At 39.2% G+C, this 19,771-nt stretch overlaps 1 protein-coding gene across 10 annotated transcripts in view; it reads right to left on the bottom strand.

Moving 5' to 3' along the window:
• Nucleotides 1–19,771, bottom strand: part of SPAG9 (sperm associated antigen 9) — a 56,154-nt gene that overhangs the window by 22,949 nt on the left and 13,434 nt on the right. For 5 of the 10 annotated variants that reach the window (XM_021555104.4, XM_077787367.2, XM_085556791.1 and 2 more), the window contains exons 3-7: nucleotides 15,770–15,840; nucleotides 9,067–9,161; nucleotides 4,389–4,542; nucleotides 1,088–1,298; nucleotides 505–604 (exon numbers count right to left, since the gene is read on the bottom strand). In XM_021555104.4, the coding sequence (XP_021410779.1) occupies nucleotides 505–604; nucleotides 1,088–1,298; nucleotides 4,389–4,542; nucleotides 9,067–9,161; nucleotides 15,770–15,840 (631 nt within the window). Of the gene's footprint in view, nucleotides 1–504; nucleotides 605–1,087; nucleotides 1,299–4,388; nucleotides 4,543–8,244; nucleotides 8,677–9,066; nucleotides 9,162–15,769; nucleotides 15,841–19,630; nucleotides 19,703–19,771 lie in introns of those variants that run through there. The other 5 variants (XM_021555160.4, XM_021555188.4, XM_077787368.2 and 2 more) reach the window with 3 other exon arrangements.

Genomic DNA, 19,771 nt, shown 5'->3' with positions numbered 1-19,771 from the left:
GTTCATTTGTTCCCTCCAACAAACTCGACAAGTTTACAGTTGGCTTACAAGTTCTAGATTCTATTTTCAAATACTGCCTTGACATCAAGATCCCAAACTTAAAGCAGTTGCTGATACTGAGCTGGACAGGATTGTAATAAATTAAAGCATATCAAGCTTTCGCCTATAGAAATTCAGTTGTGTCAGGACTTAGCCCAAAAGCCTAAAGAATAGACAGCTCAGCTAAACTGGAAGTCATTTAATATAACAAGAATGCAAGATAACTGAATACTAGGAGGTCAAAATATTCCTCTGGTCAGAGAAGGGGCTCCTTTCACACAAAACTCTTCTTACACCCTTAAGATTCACCATACAGGGTAATTTTATCCTTCTCATCACAAGAATTAAACAAAGACAAGAAAAGGAAAATTCCCATACACAGCATTCAATTCCCATACACATGCATTTAATTTAAATAACCTTCTAAAATTTGTCTTCTTCCTCAAATCACAACACACAACCTACCTGGAACCCTTATATCCACTGAGATCTTTATCCATATCCAACTCTGGAGTTGACTCAATAATTGCCTGAACTTCAGATTTTTCTTCATTTTCATTTCCCCCTGGGGCAAAGCAAGTGGTACATGCCCATAAATAAAATCATCATGGCATATTAACTACATGTAGTAGTTCTTAATCAATCACCAACTTAAGCTACTTCTGTTCAAAGACTTATCAAAGTAACTAAATTAAAAAAACCTGCAGTTTTGATACTCTAGTGCAGACACTGGAATTTCTAGGTCTCTCCTGAATTTAACACAAGACATCCAGCAGCACTTATTTCCTACTACTTCTGCAATTGAAACCAAGATGTCCAACACTTCACAACCCTATTGCCAAAGAAAAGTCATAAATAATTCTGATTCTGAAGCACAAAAGACTAAAGTCACCAATAAACAACAGATTTATCTCTGACTAATATTCTGTACTCCTTAAAATACTGATTAAAAGCCCCATTCTCATTTGTGGCACAATAAAAGATAATTAATAAGTGATCAAATATGAGGTCCATAGTAACCCTACATGAAGAAGTTAAAGCAGCTCACCGGTGCATACATTTCTTGTCTCTTGAGCTACCTGTACTTCAATATTCTTGCTTACATCCAGTTTCTCATTCAACATCTCAGTGTCCTTTGCATGCCCTTCAACATTTTCCTTTTGAGGGGTTTCAGCAGGCAGCACAGGAACATCTGAAGCAGCTGTGGATGCTGGCGTAGTACATTTGGAGCCTGCTTGGCTAACATCAGAGAGCTCATCCTAGAATTGCACCATTACCAGTAAAAAATGAACACAAAGTGTTATTAGAAGAGTTGGGGCATGTAAGCTAAGGAACAGACAATAAAATCACTATATTTTACTGAAAATTATGCAAATGCAAAGACAAATTAATAAAAATTATATTTTAAGCCAGTACAGTCATCTTTAGCCTATGGTTGTTTCACTCTTATTAAGTCAATTATAGCTACATAAAAATGACTTTATTTTTAACAGTAATATTGGATCTCAGTTGATAATTCTAGTCACTACTTTTCTGTGAAGGCTTCCAGAAAACAAGTAGCATTCTCATTCTAAGAGTCCATCTAGCTGCACAATGAACTGCCTAATCTTCCCAAAGCTGTTACAAAATTAACGGTTCAGAATATGGTACCTTAAAAAGCAGCCACTGAAGAACTGATGCAAACTTGGATTTAACTGATATAAAACTGTAGTAATTTATTGAATCATAATTACAGAATGGTTTGGGTTGGGAGGGACCTTAAAGATAATTTTGTTCCAACACCCTGCTGTGGACAGGGACACTTTCCACTAGACCAGGTTGCTCCAAGCCCTGTCAAAGTTGGCCTTGAACATTTCCATATTTGCAAGCACTTCACTCAAGTTTCATGCGCTTTCCAGTCTGAACTGTGAGCGCTGCTGACACTGGGAACGGGACTGGAACTGCCACAAATCCTTGTCCAGTTAGATTTCAGGAACATCAGGAAACAGCTCCTCCTCAGAAGCTGATTCCTGGCAACAATTCACAGTGACAGTGTCAAGACCCATAAGTATGACATTAATTAGGATTTAATCCAGCTGCTGGACTCCAGATTGGGACCACCACTCAGACAGAGCTGCATCAAGCACTGTGTGGGAGGGCAGAGTGGACTGAGTGTGACACAACCAGAGCCACCACCTGAATATACCAACAGCCTTTTTTGGCTCTTCTCTCATCTCCTTCATTCACATTTTACTGCCCATTCATGCCCAGACCCACATCAGATGTCTGATCTATGACTTAAGCAGCACATGACAGTGAACAACAGCTCACTGCAGAGGAAAACAAGTCTGCCTGTTTAGGCCAATAGTTTCTAACACACACCATTAGAGGAATCTTGTTGGGGAAAATAAAGATGAAACTTGAGGCTGCTGTGTGCAAAATGGAGGCAGGATGGTAACCCTTGATAAAAAGTTCTTGTAGAGTTTGTTTGGGAATCAGAGGTGAAAGCAAGGCTCCTGGACAAGTCTGTGACATTTCTTAAAGAGAATGTGACTGAACTTGTCAAGAACAAAACAGGTTTAGATTTTGCAAAGCACAAATTCACTGCATGCCTTTTTGAGGAAGGAATAAAACTGAATTTTAAAAAAACCCTGCATTTAGATGTACACTGTCTCACTTGTACTTAGCAAATAAGATTACTATGAATTGTAACTTACAGATTTCTCCTTTTGGAACTTACTAAGGCAAAAATTTTATTTGTGTGGGGACAGGGAGGAAAGCACACATTTATGTATATCAGCATAAATGTAAAGCTTGCATCCTATAGTAACACCTCCACATTGAATTTGCAAGCCCTAGAAACAAAAATACAGCACTGACTTCCTATCAATTATTGACAGTTCTCATTGTTTTATAGTAAATTTCAGAATAACCAATTATTAATATTTGGTTTTCTGTCAAATGTATTCAGAAATACAGACACCTCTAAAGGAAAGAAAGAAAAGAAAAAAAAAACACTCTACAATTTACCCAATTGCCTTCTGAATGGGTGAAGCTGAGGCACTGGCTAATGGGTCATACTTGAGTGAGCAGATACAGAAGGGAGGAAGTGGTGCCCCTTACCAAGGGCAACCAGAGCTCACACAAATGAGGAATAAAACCTCAGCAGAGCTGCTGGCTCTGTTTAAACATTTCTACATCTTTGTATTCCAAGACCATCCACTAACTGATGCAGCACAAACCGATCACTGAATTTCACACACAAAGCTCAAGGAAAATAGCTCGATAGCACAAGAAAAAACAGGGACTAGAATGGTCCTTTCCCTAAGGGAATTTCAAATCACCCCATATATTTTATATTTCTGACTTTATTATCTATGGTATTTTCTTAGCTTACGCTTGGAAACCACACAAATTAAACTATTACAAATATCTGTTCTAGAACTAAAGAAAAGCAAAAGCAATTTAATTAAATGACACTGAATTAATCAGAATATCTCAAAGACTAAACATTTGAAATTCAGTGCTGTGCTGACTTAGCAAAATTGACTTTTTTCATCAAGTGCTAGACAGGTATTAAGTTCACTTAAGAGGAAACTCCTCTCAGCTATATGCTTTTCCAAAAATAACAGTACATCCCAAAAAAAACTCAAAGAAATATATACTGGGAGGATTTACACATTCTGGAGTTCTTCACCCTGCAGATCCTCCTCCTGCTGTGCTGTGAGTGCACCCTAGACTGCCAGACTCATCACACTCCAACACCACTCCCCCATTCTTCCATTCCTGCAGATTGTTTTATTCCACCCTCTCACAGTTGGAATGTAGAACAATTGCAGGAATTATAGCCAAGCTACAAGTAAGGGAAATCATGCTCACAGACTAATTTAGGAAAGTTAGGTCATTCTCAGCTCTGTGGTCTACCTGCACCATACATCTGGTAGTAGGCAGAGGCTGCATGAAGAGCACTGCCCATGTAGTAACCAAAGCTTTCCTTCTAAAGCAGCATTAATAAAGCTAATTAGACTGGTCCCACTACCTAGTAACATATTTAGTGTAGAAAAATGAGTTGGAACCTTTGGAAATGGTCCCTAGTCAGAATGAAAAGACCCACTACTGAGAATAAGAGAAGAACTAATCTGTATTATCACGCCTATGGAAAATACCTCCAAAACTTTGTTTCTTGTACAAAGAAAAGCTCCCTCAAAGTTCACTGGAGTAAGCAATGCATTTGGCTTATATAGAGATGTTTTAGGGGTCTACATCCCCCTTTCAATTTGGTGGCTTTTTGTTTTTTTCCATCCTCCCAAAGATCTACCATCTGTTATGGGAGTTTTTCCTGCCACACAAGGCAGCAGGGCTGCACTCACCTTGAGGCTGGTGTGGGACCGTGGCTGGCTCAGCTCATGGAATTTCCAGTGCTCTGCTGCAGGTGTTTCTGCCACCTCCCTCTGAGCCTCAGGCGTGAGGAGAGCATCTCCTGCAGGTAATGGGAAGATGCCCAGGGATACTGGACGCTCCTTCCTGTTGTAAAGACATGCAGGGTTCATCAGCCACCTCAAATGTCCCACAGTTTATTTTCCTGCAGGCCTCTGAAATCAGCAGGGAAGTGGTGAAATTCCAGGTTCAAATATCCAGACACTGCTCCATTAAATGCGCAGTGCAGCACACCCAGACTGTGCCACAACACCCAATAATTCTTCATTTCACAATTGCCAAGTCAATTCCATGGCTTTAAATAGCAGTTATTGATTTACACTACAGCTAATCTGTAGCAAACAAAAGTTTTATAGAAATGAAACACCTGTTCAATAGAAGTATAAGACAAAAGTGTTTCCTTACTTCAGATTGAAAATAGTTTTCAGCAGCCACTATTAAAAATACCATTTTTCACCTTTTCCTCCAAGATATAACCACATAATTTCCACAAAAGCAAACAGCTAAACCATCAACTGAAGCATTTGCAAAATTGTAAACAGTAAGCCTCAAGCAAATCTTCTCAAATCATTTGGTATTTTATTCCTGAAGATCACAGAAATGGATTTCTGTAAGAGAAAAGAACTGGGTCAGGGAATTACCAATGTTACAACTGGCTCAGCTAAAAATTGTGTAGTTTTACCCAAGATCAGTTCAACACTCTACTTCACCCTAAAACTGCACAAAGGCTTGTGCCAGAAAGCAAATTATTTCATCCCAAGTTTTCACTTCTTCACTCTTTCTACTTCCCTATAACAAATAGCATTTGGAAATTTTAAAGGTTTACGTAGTAACCCTCAAAAGAAACAAAAAATCCCTAGTCAGTAGTGTGCTCAGTGAACAAAAGGATTCGTTCTTCCTGCTAGCAAGAGACAAAACCATTGTGTGCAATGCCATTCATAGGATGCTGTGGCCAGCCCTGAAAAGGAAAAATACCAGCCAGGCCTAGAACTGAGATAAGCAAAGTGTTTGTTCAGGCAGAACAATGTAATGCAGAAAAAAATCACTATAATCAACTAGCACAGCTTTAAGTATAGTAGATGGAGAAGATAAAAGTACGTACAAGTGACAGCAGAGTTTTCACATTTTAGCATTATAAAAAGCCAAGACACAACCACACGTGCTTTCTTTCACAACGTCCTTCACAAATTAAACATAACCCAGGCAGAATTAGTATCTGCATATAAAATACATGCGAATATATGGCAAGCAGTGCTGAAAAGCAAAAGCTAAGTGGTTTTGGACATATTTTTGATTTTGTTTATTTACTTTGAAGAAATGTTAGTGAAGAAGGGATTTTATTTACCAATTAATCAGTAAATTCCCTTTGGTAAATTTTACATTGTCAAAATCACAATGTTCAAACAACAAACAATTTGAACTGGCATGAACTTTTCCAGTCCAAGTGTACAAAGATGCTCCCTGTCACAAAAACCTTTGCACCTAATTCTCACATTGGAGCAATCATGGCCTTTCAGAAATATTATTCCAAATTAAGTAATTAATTGTGAAGTAGTTTAGCACAACAAAGTGAGTAAAGCAAAATCAGTCTGGGTTACAAAATTCAAAACATCAGATAATGTTCCAGCATCTACAACTGCTGCAATGAGAAACCTCACAGTGGATTCCAAGGATTCCCACTATTGTAACAGGTCCTGCTTTGCTTTCGATTTCCCACAACTCTCAGGCATGTGGGGAACAAAAGACAGGCCACAGAAGCTGAGATTATGTCAAAAGAGGGGCTGAGACTATTTCAGTGGATAAGAAGTGCAGGAACAAAAAGGAGGAAGAAAAAAAACTGCCTTTCAGTGGTTGATAGAGCTGCATTGTGAGGGTCCAGCACGTTCCTGTATTGCAAGACACGCCACAAAGCTGATCAGCTCTGCAATCCTCAAAAGAAAGAATATTAAATAGGTGCAGTTTAAACAGTTCACACCTGGCATCACTTTTTTTTTCAAGATTAGTTTGAAAAAAAATTATAATAAGCATGCTTTCATGTGTTAGAACAGAGGTCAGGTGCATTGAAAGGCTGCATAGTAAATGAAGTTTGCAAAAGAGGCTAATTTTGGAAATGAAACTTATTATATGAGTGTCTGCAATAAAAGAAATTATCCAGTTAGACTGAAGCAATTTCAACTTATTTCACTGCTTGTTCAACAGAAAGCAAAAAGCCTCTTCTCCCTCCCCAGTGCCCAAAAAATAGCTGAAAATGCCACAATGAGCAGAATGGAAACGCATATTTTAAAAGCCTAAACTAATATTCTGAAGTGATGCACTGAAGCATTTGCAGGAACCTTTAGGAACTTTTAGATGCTCAGTTCTAAAATCTGACTAGTGTTTAAAAACAGGAAAAAAATCTTCTACAGTTACATTCCTTCATCTTATATTTGTATCTCTTTTTTAAAATTAATAAAGATTAAGAAAGTAAATTCTAATTCATGTAATTCCTAAAGAAAATTAGAAGGGCAGGAAAAAACACAGCTTCCCCAAGCCCCTCAAATGCATTTGCTCCGGGGGAGCAAAAGCACATTACAAAAAAAAAAAAAAAATCTATTTCTCAAACCATCTGACTTGTTTAAAACTTAAAAGTAACTTGTAAGTTATTGAATATGAAGTTCTGTTTTGGTTTTGTTTGGTTTTAGAGTTGGGACATATTTTTTCTGGGTTTGGGTTTCTCCCTCTTTTAAACAAACATAGCTTTACTAACTAGGTCAATCTACAGAGTTTTACTTGAAATTTATTTTATTTCTTCATACTGAAATACTCATTCAAGGTTTTTATCAGCTTCTGGTATAAACTGCTATTTTTTTCCATCTACTGATTGCTTTTAACCTTTGGAACAACACTTCCAAGCTCGCAGACCCAAGTTAAAAACATACTACCATATGGAATCTACATGCACCGAGTATTAAGAAGGAAAAAGTCACATAGCTGTTCAGAGAACACTAATTTCCAGCATTTTTCCCATTTAAAATAAAATTTACTATTACGTCTATAACCACAGGTAAAACATGTCAAGTTTTCAGGCCAGAAAGCTGCATTTTAAAACTTTTCCATTTGTAATTATGGTATTAAAATGTGCCAAGACTACTTTTGGCCACAATATTCTAAAGCATTTCTGCCTGCTACTGCTCCAGGCACACAGGACAAACAGAACATAACCTGAGGTGGGGGGACAGACAGCTGGCAACTTGCCATACAAGTACTGAAACAGAGGAGAGGGCAACATTTGGCTGAACAATAGTGAATAGGCTTTAAGAGCTCAAATGCTTAAATAATGGAAGATTTTTTTCCCCACCAACCAATAATCAGATTTCTTTAAAATAACGTGATCAACTAATTACTGTGGTTTTAACATCAATTAACTGATCTTACATAAGCCTTTTGATAAAAACAGGTGCAGTTTAATAGTACAAAGCCTCAGCCTGCATACATTTATGCAACACAAGATCAGCCAAGTACCTGACAATACACGGAACGTGAGCTTTATCCCTGACATTAACATTGCAGCTTTTGCAGCAGGTTATAATAAACTGATGTTAAAGCTTTGCACAGGAAAGAGATACATAAACTGACCTTAAAAGGCAATGAAAAAAATAGATTGTATCTCCATACATAGACACATCTACAACAAAACCTGACATTTATACATCATTTACTTCTCTAATTTGTCCCTGTTTGAAAACGCAGGATAACAAAGCAGGGGAGCATCGAGAGCAGACGAAGATGGGGTTCAGTGGGTCAGAGTACCTGAGGATCCTTGGGAGGTTCTGCGTCAGAGCTGGCACCCCAGTGGAAATGGAAAAGTGCACGAGCAGCAGAACAGAGAGCGACACCAGGATGGCTGAGTTAATGACCACCGCCCCGCCAACGAAGCCAAACACAAACAGCAGCATGCAGCCCGGATTCATGGCGCTGCGCTGGCATGGTGGAATGCCGGCTCCAAGGAGGCTACGCAGGGGCCAAGGGGGGATCTTTGCAGGCAAAGTCTGTCATTCAGCCGCCACCACAAAAACAATGCCATCAGCAGCAGCAGCAGCAGCGTTCCACTCTTCTGCAGCAGCTCCAAAGCAATGACATCACCGCCCTCCTCCCCCTCGCCGCTCCTCGCAGCATCGATGCAGCAGCGCAGAAGCACAGCCAGCCCCAGCGTGCTTCTCCCTCCTTCCACCAAGGGATCCCAGATTCCAAAGGTCCCAAATCTGCATAATCTATTCCCTGCAAGCCCTGAGGACAAGCAGGTACCACACACGCACACAAAGACGCAGCCAGACCGTGGCCATGCTGGGACAGTCACTGATATTTTCCCTGCCTGCCCCAACACAAACACTCCAAAAAGCTCAAATTGTTTAAGCCTAATTAATCTATGAGGTCTATCTCAACGCTCAGCCACACAGCAGCAAAAGCCGCTTTCTACGGATTTCTGTGCTGTCCTCTTACCACGTTCCAATCGTACAACAAATCTTTCTGATTCAGCCCAACTGTTGTTATAGGATTAAAGAGCACAATCTTGCAAATACAAATGAACTGAATTTTTTTCTCATTTCAGGGTGAGAGAAATAAATAGCTTACCTAATTCTACTATGTGTTGTGGATTCTAGCTGATCACCCCCTGTTAGCTGATGAAGTTTGGTTCTTTCCAAGTGCTCCATATAATTGTGTATCATCTGTTTAAAAGGACAGAAACAGCAAGAAATATTTAGTAACATTTACTTGTACTACAACTGCATAGTTCTTGACCAATATACTCTCCACCCTGTAATGCTAAATAGTAAAAGCATTTAGAGGCATTAAGAAAATAAAGAAAGAAGAAAAATTATACAAAGTGTAAAACCACAAACCAGAAGCGAAGCCCATAATAAATTAAAAATATTGGAGAACTTCCTTGTACATTCATGCACAGGAAACATCCTAAGGGTAAAGAAAGTGCATGCAATATTTCAAACACGAGTTTGGAAAAGAATTACCATGTTCAAATCCATTTTGGAGTCTGAGATCTCTATGTCCAGCAGATATAAGCATTTTTTACATGATACATAATAGGCACTATAGGCCTAATTGCAGAGTACAGTGAAGGTCAGACAATATGCTCCTCAAATATTAAAGACTCTGAATCCATAGGCTAATAATCAGATTATTTCTGTAGGCAGAAATATGAAGTCCCCACTTCTCCTTTTTTCTTCTAAAACACAAAAAACTTAAGCTTTCTGTATTTTCTACAAGGGAAGTTTGGTTTGAAATTATCTAGGCTGACATCTCATTAAAAGGACAGAGTGGCTGTGAATTTTTAGCACTCAAAATGAGTTCTGCTTGCTCTTTCTCACAAGAGACAAGCACAGGCCAACATGGTATTCCCACAGCCATTACTTGTTTATTGAGCCCCAACTTCCATGGCCAAAGGATGCTGCTTTCAGCATTTAACATGCATGGGGAGAAGGACCAGGTATCACTGCATCATTCCAGGGGCTTCATTTGGACACACATATCTGAACTTAAATTTGAGAACGCCTGAGAAGCCTATGTACAATTTCGTATTTTTGGCACTTTCAACGTTCATGTTCACATTCAGGTCACATCTTAACAGCTGCCTCTAGGGGGAAAAAAAACAACAAACTATTCTTTAAAACTGTAATTTCTTCTGCTATTCTACAAAGGGTATACAAACACTTCAGAATAGTGATATTCCAGGCATTTGTACACATGAGTACTGAACTCAGCAGGACCTGGAAACCTACATTTATGTGTTACTCTCAAGACAGGTTTGATCTTCAGATCCCACCAACCTCAGCTAGTTCCAGCTTCTCAAACGCCATTTGCCAGCATTAGCTATGCAGGAATAAATATTCTTAGTTTCAGATTTTTCTGATTAAATAAACTGCCTTAAGACATCCTGACTGATGGATATTCTACAAATCAGTAACTTATGTTAAGTGCTGGTTATATACAGATGTTGGTTTTCCCAGCATTCACCTGAACTAATAAATATAATTCGGACCAGAACAAAATATCATGCTATTTTCAGAGAAACATTATATAATATACTTAGACTGCTGTCAAAAGCTTACAACATTTATCCTCCAAAAAAATGCAGTGTTTCATCAGACCATCCCATTTGTTTTCTGGTTTTTAATGCTTGCTCACACACAGAGACAAACAAAAGGCACAAAAGGCCTGAAAGCTCCACCTTCAACCATCCACATTTGTTTTTTTCCATTTTAACCAAGCAGCCAGAACTAGGTGTTCCACTTGTTCCTTTGCATAGTTTTACACAAATTTATTATAATGCAGATAGTTTAGGAATTCTGGGGAGACGGGGAGGGGATGGGGACCCCCAAGAGTGTATAACTTTGAAATGCACATTACACCATTCTGTATCCTGTTCATGTATTCCCTCATCATGGGAGGAAGATGTTACTGACCTACAAACACTCCCATTTTCAGCACACCGATTGGTTTCCCAACCAAAGTTAAATTTTAAATAGAACAACTGCTGTGTTTTCAACCAGTGAACAGAAGATGAGTGTCTAGTACCTCTCCAGGGAGCTGCTAACACATAAAAAAAAATAATAGGGTCAGTAAAACCCACACAACTTTCAAGTTTTGCAAAGGACATGATTTTAACCTACTCTCTTTCCCTCCTCTAAGTCTGTTCTTTTGTTTACTGAAATGTCTCATCACATTCATTACCCACAGAGGCTGGAGGGCAAGTCAATTTAAAGGACTATTCAGTTTATACTGTTCTGCAGCTGAAAATGAAGCTGATAATAAAATAAGCAAATCTATAGATCACATACTTCAGCACAGTACATATGAGCTATAGGAACCAAAAAAATAAAATGAAAAACAAAATGTGCAGTGCTGCATGGCAACTGAAGATTCACAGACTCATAAGTTTCTATGTGCATGTACAGCACAACAGCAATTTTTCCACAGATCCAGGCTATATGTGCCTGTGGTGTCCAAAAAATCAGAACAGTGGTACCACCATGTAAAGCCCACTGAATGCCTCAAGTCAGGGTCCCAAAAGTTGATAATACTGTTATAGTGTCCCCAAGGAAAAGATTTCCTCACCCTCCCTTCCCATGGAATGAGCAGCTCCACAGCTGGTGCTATAGAGTCATAAGAAATGGTGTGTGGATTTCCAACTTCCACAAACTTAATTTGAAGGTAAAGGTAAGTAAATACCTCAGCTTCTTGAGAAGTAAGCCCACTCAAACTGCTCATCTGCAATAAAACTTTGAAGACTCACTCCAAAACCACTGAGATTTGAACCAGATGACATTCAAAAAATCTTTTCAATCTAAATGACCCTCAAGCTTTGGCATATCCATGATGTGACATTCTGACCCAAAAACCTGTAATGAATTAAAACACTAGAATTCTGAGGGCTCAAAATCTGACTAGAAGTTCTGCTGTTTTGAGATTATTCCACTGTTGAAATAAAAAGGTTTTAATATTAATGACAATTTAAAAATAGACTTAAATGGATTGAATTGCTCTCTGCTCATCACAATTTTTCCTGAAGTTATGCTGGAGCACAAATGATAAATAATTGACTATGTCTACCTGTCTTCAATACAAGCTGCAGTAAATATTTAGTCATCCATAACCTTTCACTATGGACAACTCACTCTGCTGCCCATGAAATCCACAAGTATTTTGAATACAACCAGTTGTTCCTGGGCATACATATCACAAAGACAGAACACTTCAGCATTGCTGTAATTAAACACTTTACTCAATTTTGATTAGCTCAGGAGATTAAAGATGAACTCAGAACTTGGAAGAATTACCTTAGTTAACAGCATTTCACAGTTCAGGTGTTAATGATTTTAAGGTACATGTACAAACCAACTACAACACACTTTTGAACACATTACAGGGTGAACATGTAATCAATTCCCTTTGAATGTAATGTCTTTCCACCTCATAAAAACACTCAAATTGGTATCCTCATAGGGCACGTGACAAGTTTTACAACTGCAGAAGTGTTACAAGGTTTTTCTACATCTTAAACTTCAGCACTCAGTAAAAGACAATGAACATCCTGGCACTCATTTCAATTTCTACTTTTACAAATACAACCACTCCCAGTGTATACAAGCCTGGCACTTGTCACAAACAAATGTGGATATGCCATGTTGGGGATGTTGTTACCTGCACCTTTGTCTTAACCAGGTTGAGAGAATCTTCTTTATACCTTCCTTGCTCTTTTGCTCCTCCTTCCTTTTTGTGTCACTGCTTTAGCTCCCCCAGACAGGTTTTAGTAATTCTTTGGCTGACAGACCAGGCTCAGTGCTACAGACCCTGCTGCTTATCCTGCAGATCCAATCAGGCTGGGCACAAGCAGCTCCTCCCTTTGGGAATGTGCACCCAACTGTGTGTATATAGATCTTTTTCTGTTCCACATAATCTAGATTTATTGAGGTAACAGATATTTCTAGAATCTCCTTGATTCAGTATCAAAGTCCTAAACATACTTCCATGTAAGTACCTTTTTTCCTTTCAGGGCTTATGGTGAGTTTCTCACCTAAGCAAAAGCACCATTCCCACTGGAGAGCTTGATGCATTCTTTATGCACACACAAGATGGTATTGCTGGCAGATACATTAGTATATAAAGATGTTTTAAAGATGTTTTATAGATCAAGCTGTTAATGCTCAACATAAGTCTTTAGAAAAACTATTTGCTTGAATTGATATCCAAAGTCTAATCTCACAGACAATGTGACAGCTGCCCATGCTTTGCTGTAATTGTAAATAGACAACTCCACTAGCCTTCTCTTCCTGTCCCCTCCCCAGGGACTTGCTGGGGATATGTTTATCCTAATGAACCTGACAAAGTCCATTCCCAATGCCAGAGCCAGGCTCACTGTTCTGTCACATTGTATCAGTGCAGAACACTGAGAAACTTCCATGGCCCAATTATGCTTCATTAAACTAAGCCCATATTCTGTGTGTCAGGGAAAGATATCGAACCACCTCAGTCTAGTGTGTCCCAAAGGAAAAAAAGAATAACTTCCCGAAATAGAGGAAAAAAAAAAAAAGGTTTCTTTCAGAAACCTGTGCAGAGAGAGGCCACAGGTCAATTCTCCAGGAGATCTCAAGGATTGCTTTGCCTCAGTTTCCCAAAAAAGTAATAAATATAAAAGCCTTAGCCAAGTCTTTAAAAGCCAGTGCCATAGTTATGAAGTTATACCCTTTAGCTCTGCAGAAAAAAGAAAGATCCTTTTACCTCCTACTCACCAGGCAAAAACACCCTGAATGGTTTGCTCTGAAAGAGACAGTGGCAGCAGTACATCTCAGCAGCAAAGGCAAAAAAGCCCTCACAGCTACAAAGAGCAGACAGGCCTGTTTTATCCAGGAATGAAAACAAGTCAGATTCTATTCTATCCAGATTCTATTGTATCTGTTCTAAACAGAACAGATACAAGAGGTAACTGACAGAACTCCTTTCTAATTCAAAGAGCAAAGACTTGAAGACTTTAGCATTAGACCACCATAAACCATTCTGCTTTCCAGCACACTGCCTTTGGCTGTATGATTGCTTCCTGCATCTGGACCTGTACAATCAGAGAAAGATGGAACCAAGACTTTGCATAGTTAGATTCCAGAAGTTCCACCTCAGGAATTCCAGCACACTGCTTTGTCACTCATCTCATCTGAGTGTTAGAGCGGAGTATGAGCAGCACAAGATGAAAAACCCACTGCAAGCACAGGAAAGACAAGGAACCAGAGCACACAAGTCAGAACATGTTCAGGCTGTTCCATCTGTTCTGTTCTGACCAAACATTTTATCCTCTTCACTACCTGCTACACCCCACCTTCCAATTTGCCATCTCAAATGTTCAGGTTCTTATACCCTAATCCATTTAAAATCAAGCCAGCTAGCCCAAGTACAGTCTTAGTGGGAAGGAGGCTTAATGGGATATCCTGCACTCCCACCAGCCAGCCCACTGCCCTCTCCAGAGAGCAGCGAGACAGACACTGATTTAACAGAAGGCTGATGGAGGGTAAAGCCTGTCCCCAGAGCTCTCCCCAGCCAGGGCAGCCCTGCTATCTCTGCAGCTGCAGACATTTGATTGCTGGGCAGGCTGGTGCTGGAACTGCAATGCAGACCCTGTCTCTGTCAGGCTGAGTTCCAAGGAGAACTCGCAGCTCTCACCACAATACACACACTGAAGAGGAATTGATTCAGCACTCTGCTTCACATCCCTGGTAGAACTCCCCAAGGTGACTCAGTTTCAGAAGGTCTTGGTCCATTAGGATTGAAAATGGGTGATATTCCCTGGGGTGCTGAGCCAGCACCTTTGCTGGGCAGTGAACTCTAGCAAAGGCAGCAAACTCCAGCTGCCACAGACAGATAATAGGGAGGGCTGAAGGGTGGGTATTGTGAAGGACATGGATACAGAACCTCAGGTGAGGAGTTAGAAGAGAAAGACATCCAACTCTGAAATATTAATCAGTGAAGTAAAGAATACGGGAGGGTGGGAGGTGGAAGGAAACAAATAGTGAAGACAGAAGAGAGAAGAACTGCTACAAATTCAGATTGCACAAAATGCAGTAACAGTGGATCTTTAACATGAATCTGTCAAAGTAAACATCTTAGAGCTAAATAAAAAAAAATTTCTAAATGCTCTGTTCATTATTTGGTCACTGAAAAAAAAAACAATTGCCATTCCAGTAAGTACCAAAGATAGATCACTTGTAAAAACAGTGGACTCAGAAGGAAAGAAGTATCCCTTCCTAGTAAAACATGGAAGAAAAACAAGACAAATTTAAGTTAACAAATTAACTTTTTCCATCTTCATCAGCAAATCCCATTTTCAATAGCTATCAATAAAGTATGGCAGGGAATTCTTTTAATTACAAATCCCAGTAGGCCAGGTTTTGAAAGGGCTTTTTCCTTCCATGGTACAAATAAAACCAACACAGAAAATTGACAGAAAGTGTATGAAAATGTAATTTCATTTCTGTTTCTTTGAAGCTTATTAGTGAGTTTTGAAGAATTGCCACTGAAATATGGAAAAACAAATTCCTTTTTAAAACTTCTCCATATCTGACAAAACTATAAAAATGACAGGTGTGTAATCAAACATTGGGACATAGTCACTCAGATGTGAATGAGAAAAACTACATCACCAAATGAAGCCTGGTTACAACACAGCGTACAAACCAAAATAATCAATAATTTTCCCAATTGCTCAAAACACAAGGTTTTCCACAGATATGCATTTTTACAGACACCCCAAAATCCACTTGATGTTACAACCTACCTCTGTATGTCTTGAATGAAGTGCATTGTATTCCTTCTTGAGTTCTGCCTCCCGCTCCTCAAGTCTGCTAACTGGAAGAAAAAAAAAGAAAATAATTAAAACTAAATTCAGAGTTCTAGTAAGTGAGACTGACTTGCCTGGGACTAAGCAAGCAGATCAGAGTATTCCTAGAAGTGAATAGCACAAAGCAGCATAAAAAGTATGTCAGTGTTTTTGTTTTTAAGCTCTTATCACTGAGCTTTCCAAGTACATCAACAGCAGCACAATATTGCAATTTGCATTCCCCTAAAGAGCCCAAGTCCTATTTTCCCTTGCTGATTGCTAGGCCATCAAGAGGGGATTTTTCTGTTCAAGGCCAGCTTACTGCTCACCCCATCCAGATTGTTTCACATGGAAACTGCAGGATGAGGCAGAAACCACGTCACTCAATCCCAGATGAAGCCATGGGCTCCAGCTAAAGTCCTACATCAGTTCTCTAAAACACATCCACACAATTTCCAGAGGCATTTAAATGAGACAAGCATAAGGAAGGTATCTGCTAAAACAGGTTCAAGCCCTACATGATACAGAAATTAAATTTTCTGCTGGCATTCACTCACACTTCACTGGCCATTAAGGCAATAGATTTAAAGAGAGGAAACATTTGAATACTTCTGTAGGTATTCCAAGAAATTAAAAATACATCTAGCAGATTTGGGAGAACTTTAAACAGTAAGTTCTTATTAGAGGGAGATGAAACCAACTGAGCAGCTCAGTTTATTTCTGCTGTCTTTCAGCTCAGATGAAACTGAGCAGAAACAAACTGTGATAGCCCAATGCAATTAATGTGCAGAACCTAAATTCTAAAGATTTAGAAGAATTTAGAACCTTCTAAACACAATTTATTGTGCCATTCAAACACAAAACATTTTTGCGGCTTAGATGTGAATTCTATCTTTTTATTAAAGAATTTTTGAGCACAATATTTATGTGACATAAGCACATATGTCATATAAGTATCATACATACACATATGATGTACACATATGATACATAAGTATCAAATTGTGTAACTGAGCTTATTCTACTTGCTATGTTTAAATATCCCTGAGAAAGTTCAAATTTACAGTTCCATGTTTCCAGAGAGTCATTGCTAGACACACTTATCTGAAGACAAATGCCAAGATCTTCTATGCTCTGTGCATATTTTTGTGTTGCCAGCTGGGTCTCCTGAAAATTAATACTTCATATATAATTTCTTTTTGATCCATATATCTGTATTTTGGCACAGTGTTTTATCATAAGCATGTTTTAATGGAAAAAAAGACTTTGTCCATGTCAAACGCTGGAACCAAAATAACTGTCTACTCACCCAAATCTCTGTAAACATTCTGCACTACTGATCTAATCTTGCTCTTATAAGAACATTACGCTCCTTGACACAACCTTTTGCAGTCCACCTATAAATGTCTGGCCAAAATATTACATCAAATAATATTTATACCACTGCCAGATCAAATGTTTCCATTTCTGCCCTGTTATCAAACAGAACAAAAGCTCTTTGGGTCAGAGAGCAGCAGGGGGGACACAAGTATCTATAACGCAATATAGAGAGAAATTTATTTTACAGCACAATGCATGCATCTCAAAAATACCTATTTATGTAATGCAGAACACTACTGAATAGAAGAGTTCCATTTATTGTTTTGAGGCACAAGGTGTTTTAAGTCTCCTTGTCCATTTGAAGTGTGGTTTTATGGAAGCCTTTGGTAAGACATTACAAAAACAAAGAGTCAGAACTTACAATTAACAAAGCTATGAAGTGACAGACCATATTTTATCCACTATCTTTGCCTAATTAACATCCTAGTCATGAGTTATGAGATGTTAAACAGCTGCCCATCAGAAATACTCAGCAGCTCTCACGTGAGCACACTGTGCCCAGGCTGTGTACCACAGCTCCCAGAGGATCTCCCTTGTAACCTTTCCACTGTGCTAAACCTTCTTTGGGAAAACAGGAGATCAGAAAGTGCAAACTGTAAGACTGATGGACCTTGTATTTGCTGAAACCAGCTCCCTCTCCAACAAACAGTGTCCAAGGAGCCTCCCTGCTGCTTCCTGCTGGGTGGTGAAGTCACGGCTCAATTCAGCCTCGCCCAGAACTCCCACACACACCCGGGTGATGCACCCAACACTGTTCAGCGAGTTCATATCTGGACAGTGGAGCAAATTCCAGGGGTGAATTCTGCAAGTGCATTCTGGGAGAGTACTCAACAGTACATTTAATGAAGATTAACACCACATCAGGTGTTAATCACACCCTTCTTTGCAGCTGCCCAAAACCAGCCTTCAGGAAATCCAGAAAAGCATTTCCCACTTTTACAAACACAACACATGCTTGCACAGGGGCTGAGGTTCCATAAAGAAGCACACCACTTTTTCCATCTGTGAAGAAAGAAAAGCTTTACAATGTTTTAAAATTCTAATGGCCCAGTTATAACAAATATTGAAGACAAATTTACATAGCTAGTGATGCTGCATAGTCAAGGGGGATATCTCCATGAGATCTGACCACTGTTTTCATTAAGTACAAAGGTTAAAACAATTAAGGGCCCAGAAGATGATATAACTGACATTAAGCACTTTCTTCTGGAAGTCATTTCCAGCTGTGCCATACACTACACTGCTAGAGGTAGAAGCTTCAGCAAGAAGAGAATGTACACTAAGTTACATACCCTCAACAGACACCACATCAACAGTCCTCAGAACTGGTTTTTCCAATACCAGCAGGATGAGATACAGCATCAGAAATCTATTCTACCCAAAATATGCCTCCCATCAAGATAAGATCTTGCCAAAAAAAAACAACGGAATACTTTCTTTTTCCAATTAAACACTGTGCAAGAGATCAGATATTCCCCAAGGATCAGAAATCACCACTGACTTGATCACAGAGTCAGAAGAATTTTGAGGAAGATTCTCACCCTAAAAGCTTTGAAAAACTTAAGTCACGATTAAAGGAACATTTCCATCAGCAGTAACAGGAAATTAAATAGGAGGGCAAAATGCCTTTCTCTGGCATCCAGAAACATTTTAAACCGAATTGTTGCCAGTTCCATTTTAATACACCAACATACAAAGGAGTGGAAGTCTGGCCCTGATAACACCCCAAGAGGAATGGAGTTGTGTGCTGGCACTGCCTGCCACATGCTGAGCCTGTCAAGTGCCAACCAGACACAGCTCCTATCAGACTTAAGTAACAATACAAAAAGTTCCTCTGATATTTCAGTCTCAGACTTTTTTCCACTAACATGTCAAATTCCTATGGGTGGCAATAAAATTAGTTTGATCATAAATACCCTAGAAGCAATAGTATCCATTGTGTCTGTTGCAGTGTGTCTTTACAAAGCCATTACAAAGCCTTGTTACATCAAGGAGGATCTTACATTGCAAAATTACATTGTTTATGGTAATACATGTGCAAAATATAACATGCAACAAAAAAGTTGCACTACTCACTCTTAGAAGCTTATGTAGAAAAAATACAAAGGTCTTCAAGCATCATAAGTATGAGCATAAAATGCAAATATTCTAGTGCTTTTAGGCTGATGAGAAAGAAGGTATTCCCCCTGGAACATCACCACAAACTCAGACCCAAGGCCTAGTGCAAACTTCTCCAGCACTGTCTATGTTCTAACGCCTTTAATGACCTGAGATACCAGTCTTGATCACAGTTCTCTCACAGAAAACCAATTAAGCCTAAAAATGGGATATTAAATGTAATAGTAAACTAGAGAAACTGGAGTTTCTGTCTTCTGACAGCATTATGAGGAACTAGGCAGCCAAGCTGCCCACCCTGCCTGTTCAAAAGTCAGAGCTTACCTCCCAAGTCTGATGGCTTTTACCAAGTTTGGAACACCCTTCATCTGTATGTTGTCCTCTGCCTCAAACTCCTGATAAGCCTGAGGGGGAGAAAGAGAAACAGACCTGCTAGAATGGCAAATCCAACCAGTGTGATGCCTT

This window comes from Lonchura striata, chromosome 18, assembly GCF_050655825.1.
Source record: "Lonchura striata isolate lonStrDom1 chromosome 18, ASM5065582v1, whole genome shotgun sequence".
In the NCBI taxonomy this organism is placed as follows: domain Eukaryota; kingdom Metazoa; phylum Chordata; class Aves; order Passeriformes; family Estrildidae; genus Lonchura; species Lonchura striata.
Note: the sequence above shows the minus strand (reverse complement) of the source record. Positions and strands in the feature narration are given on the sequence as shown.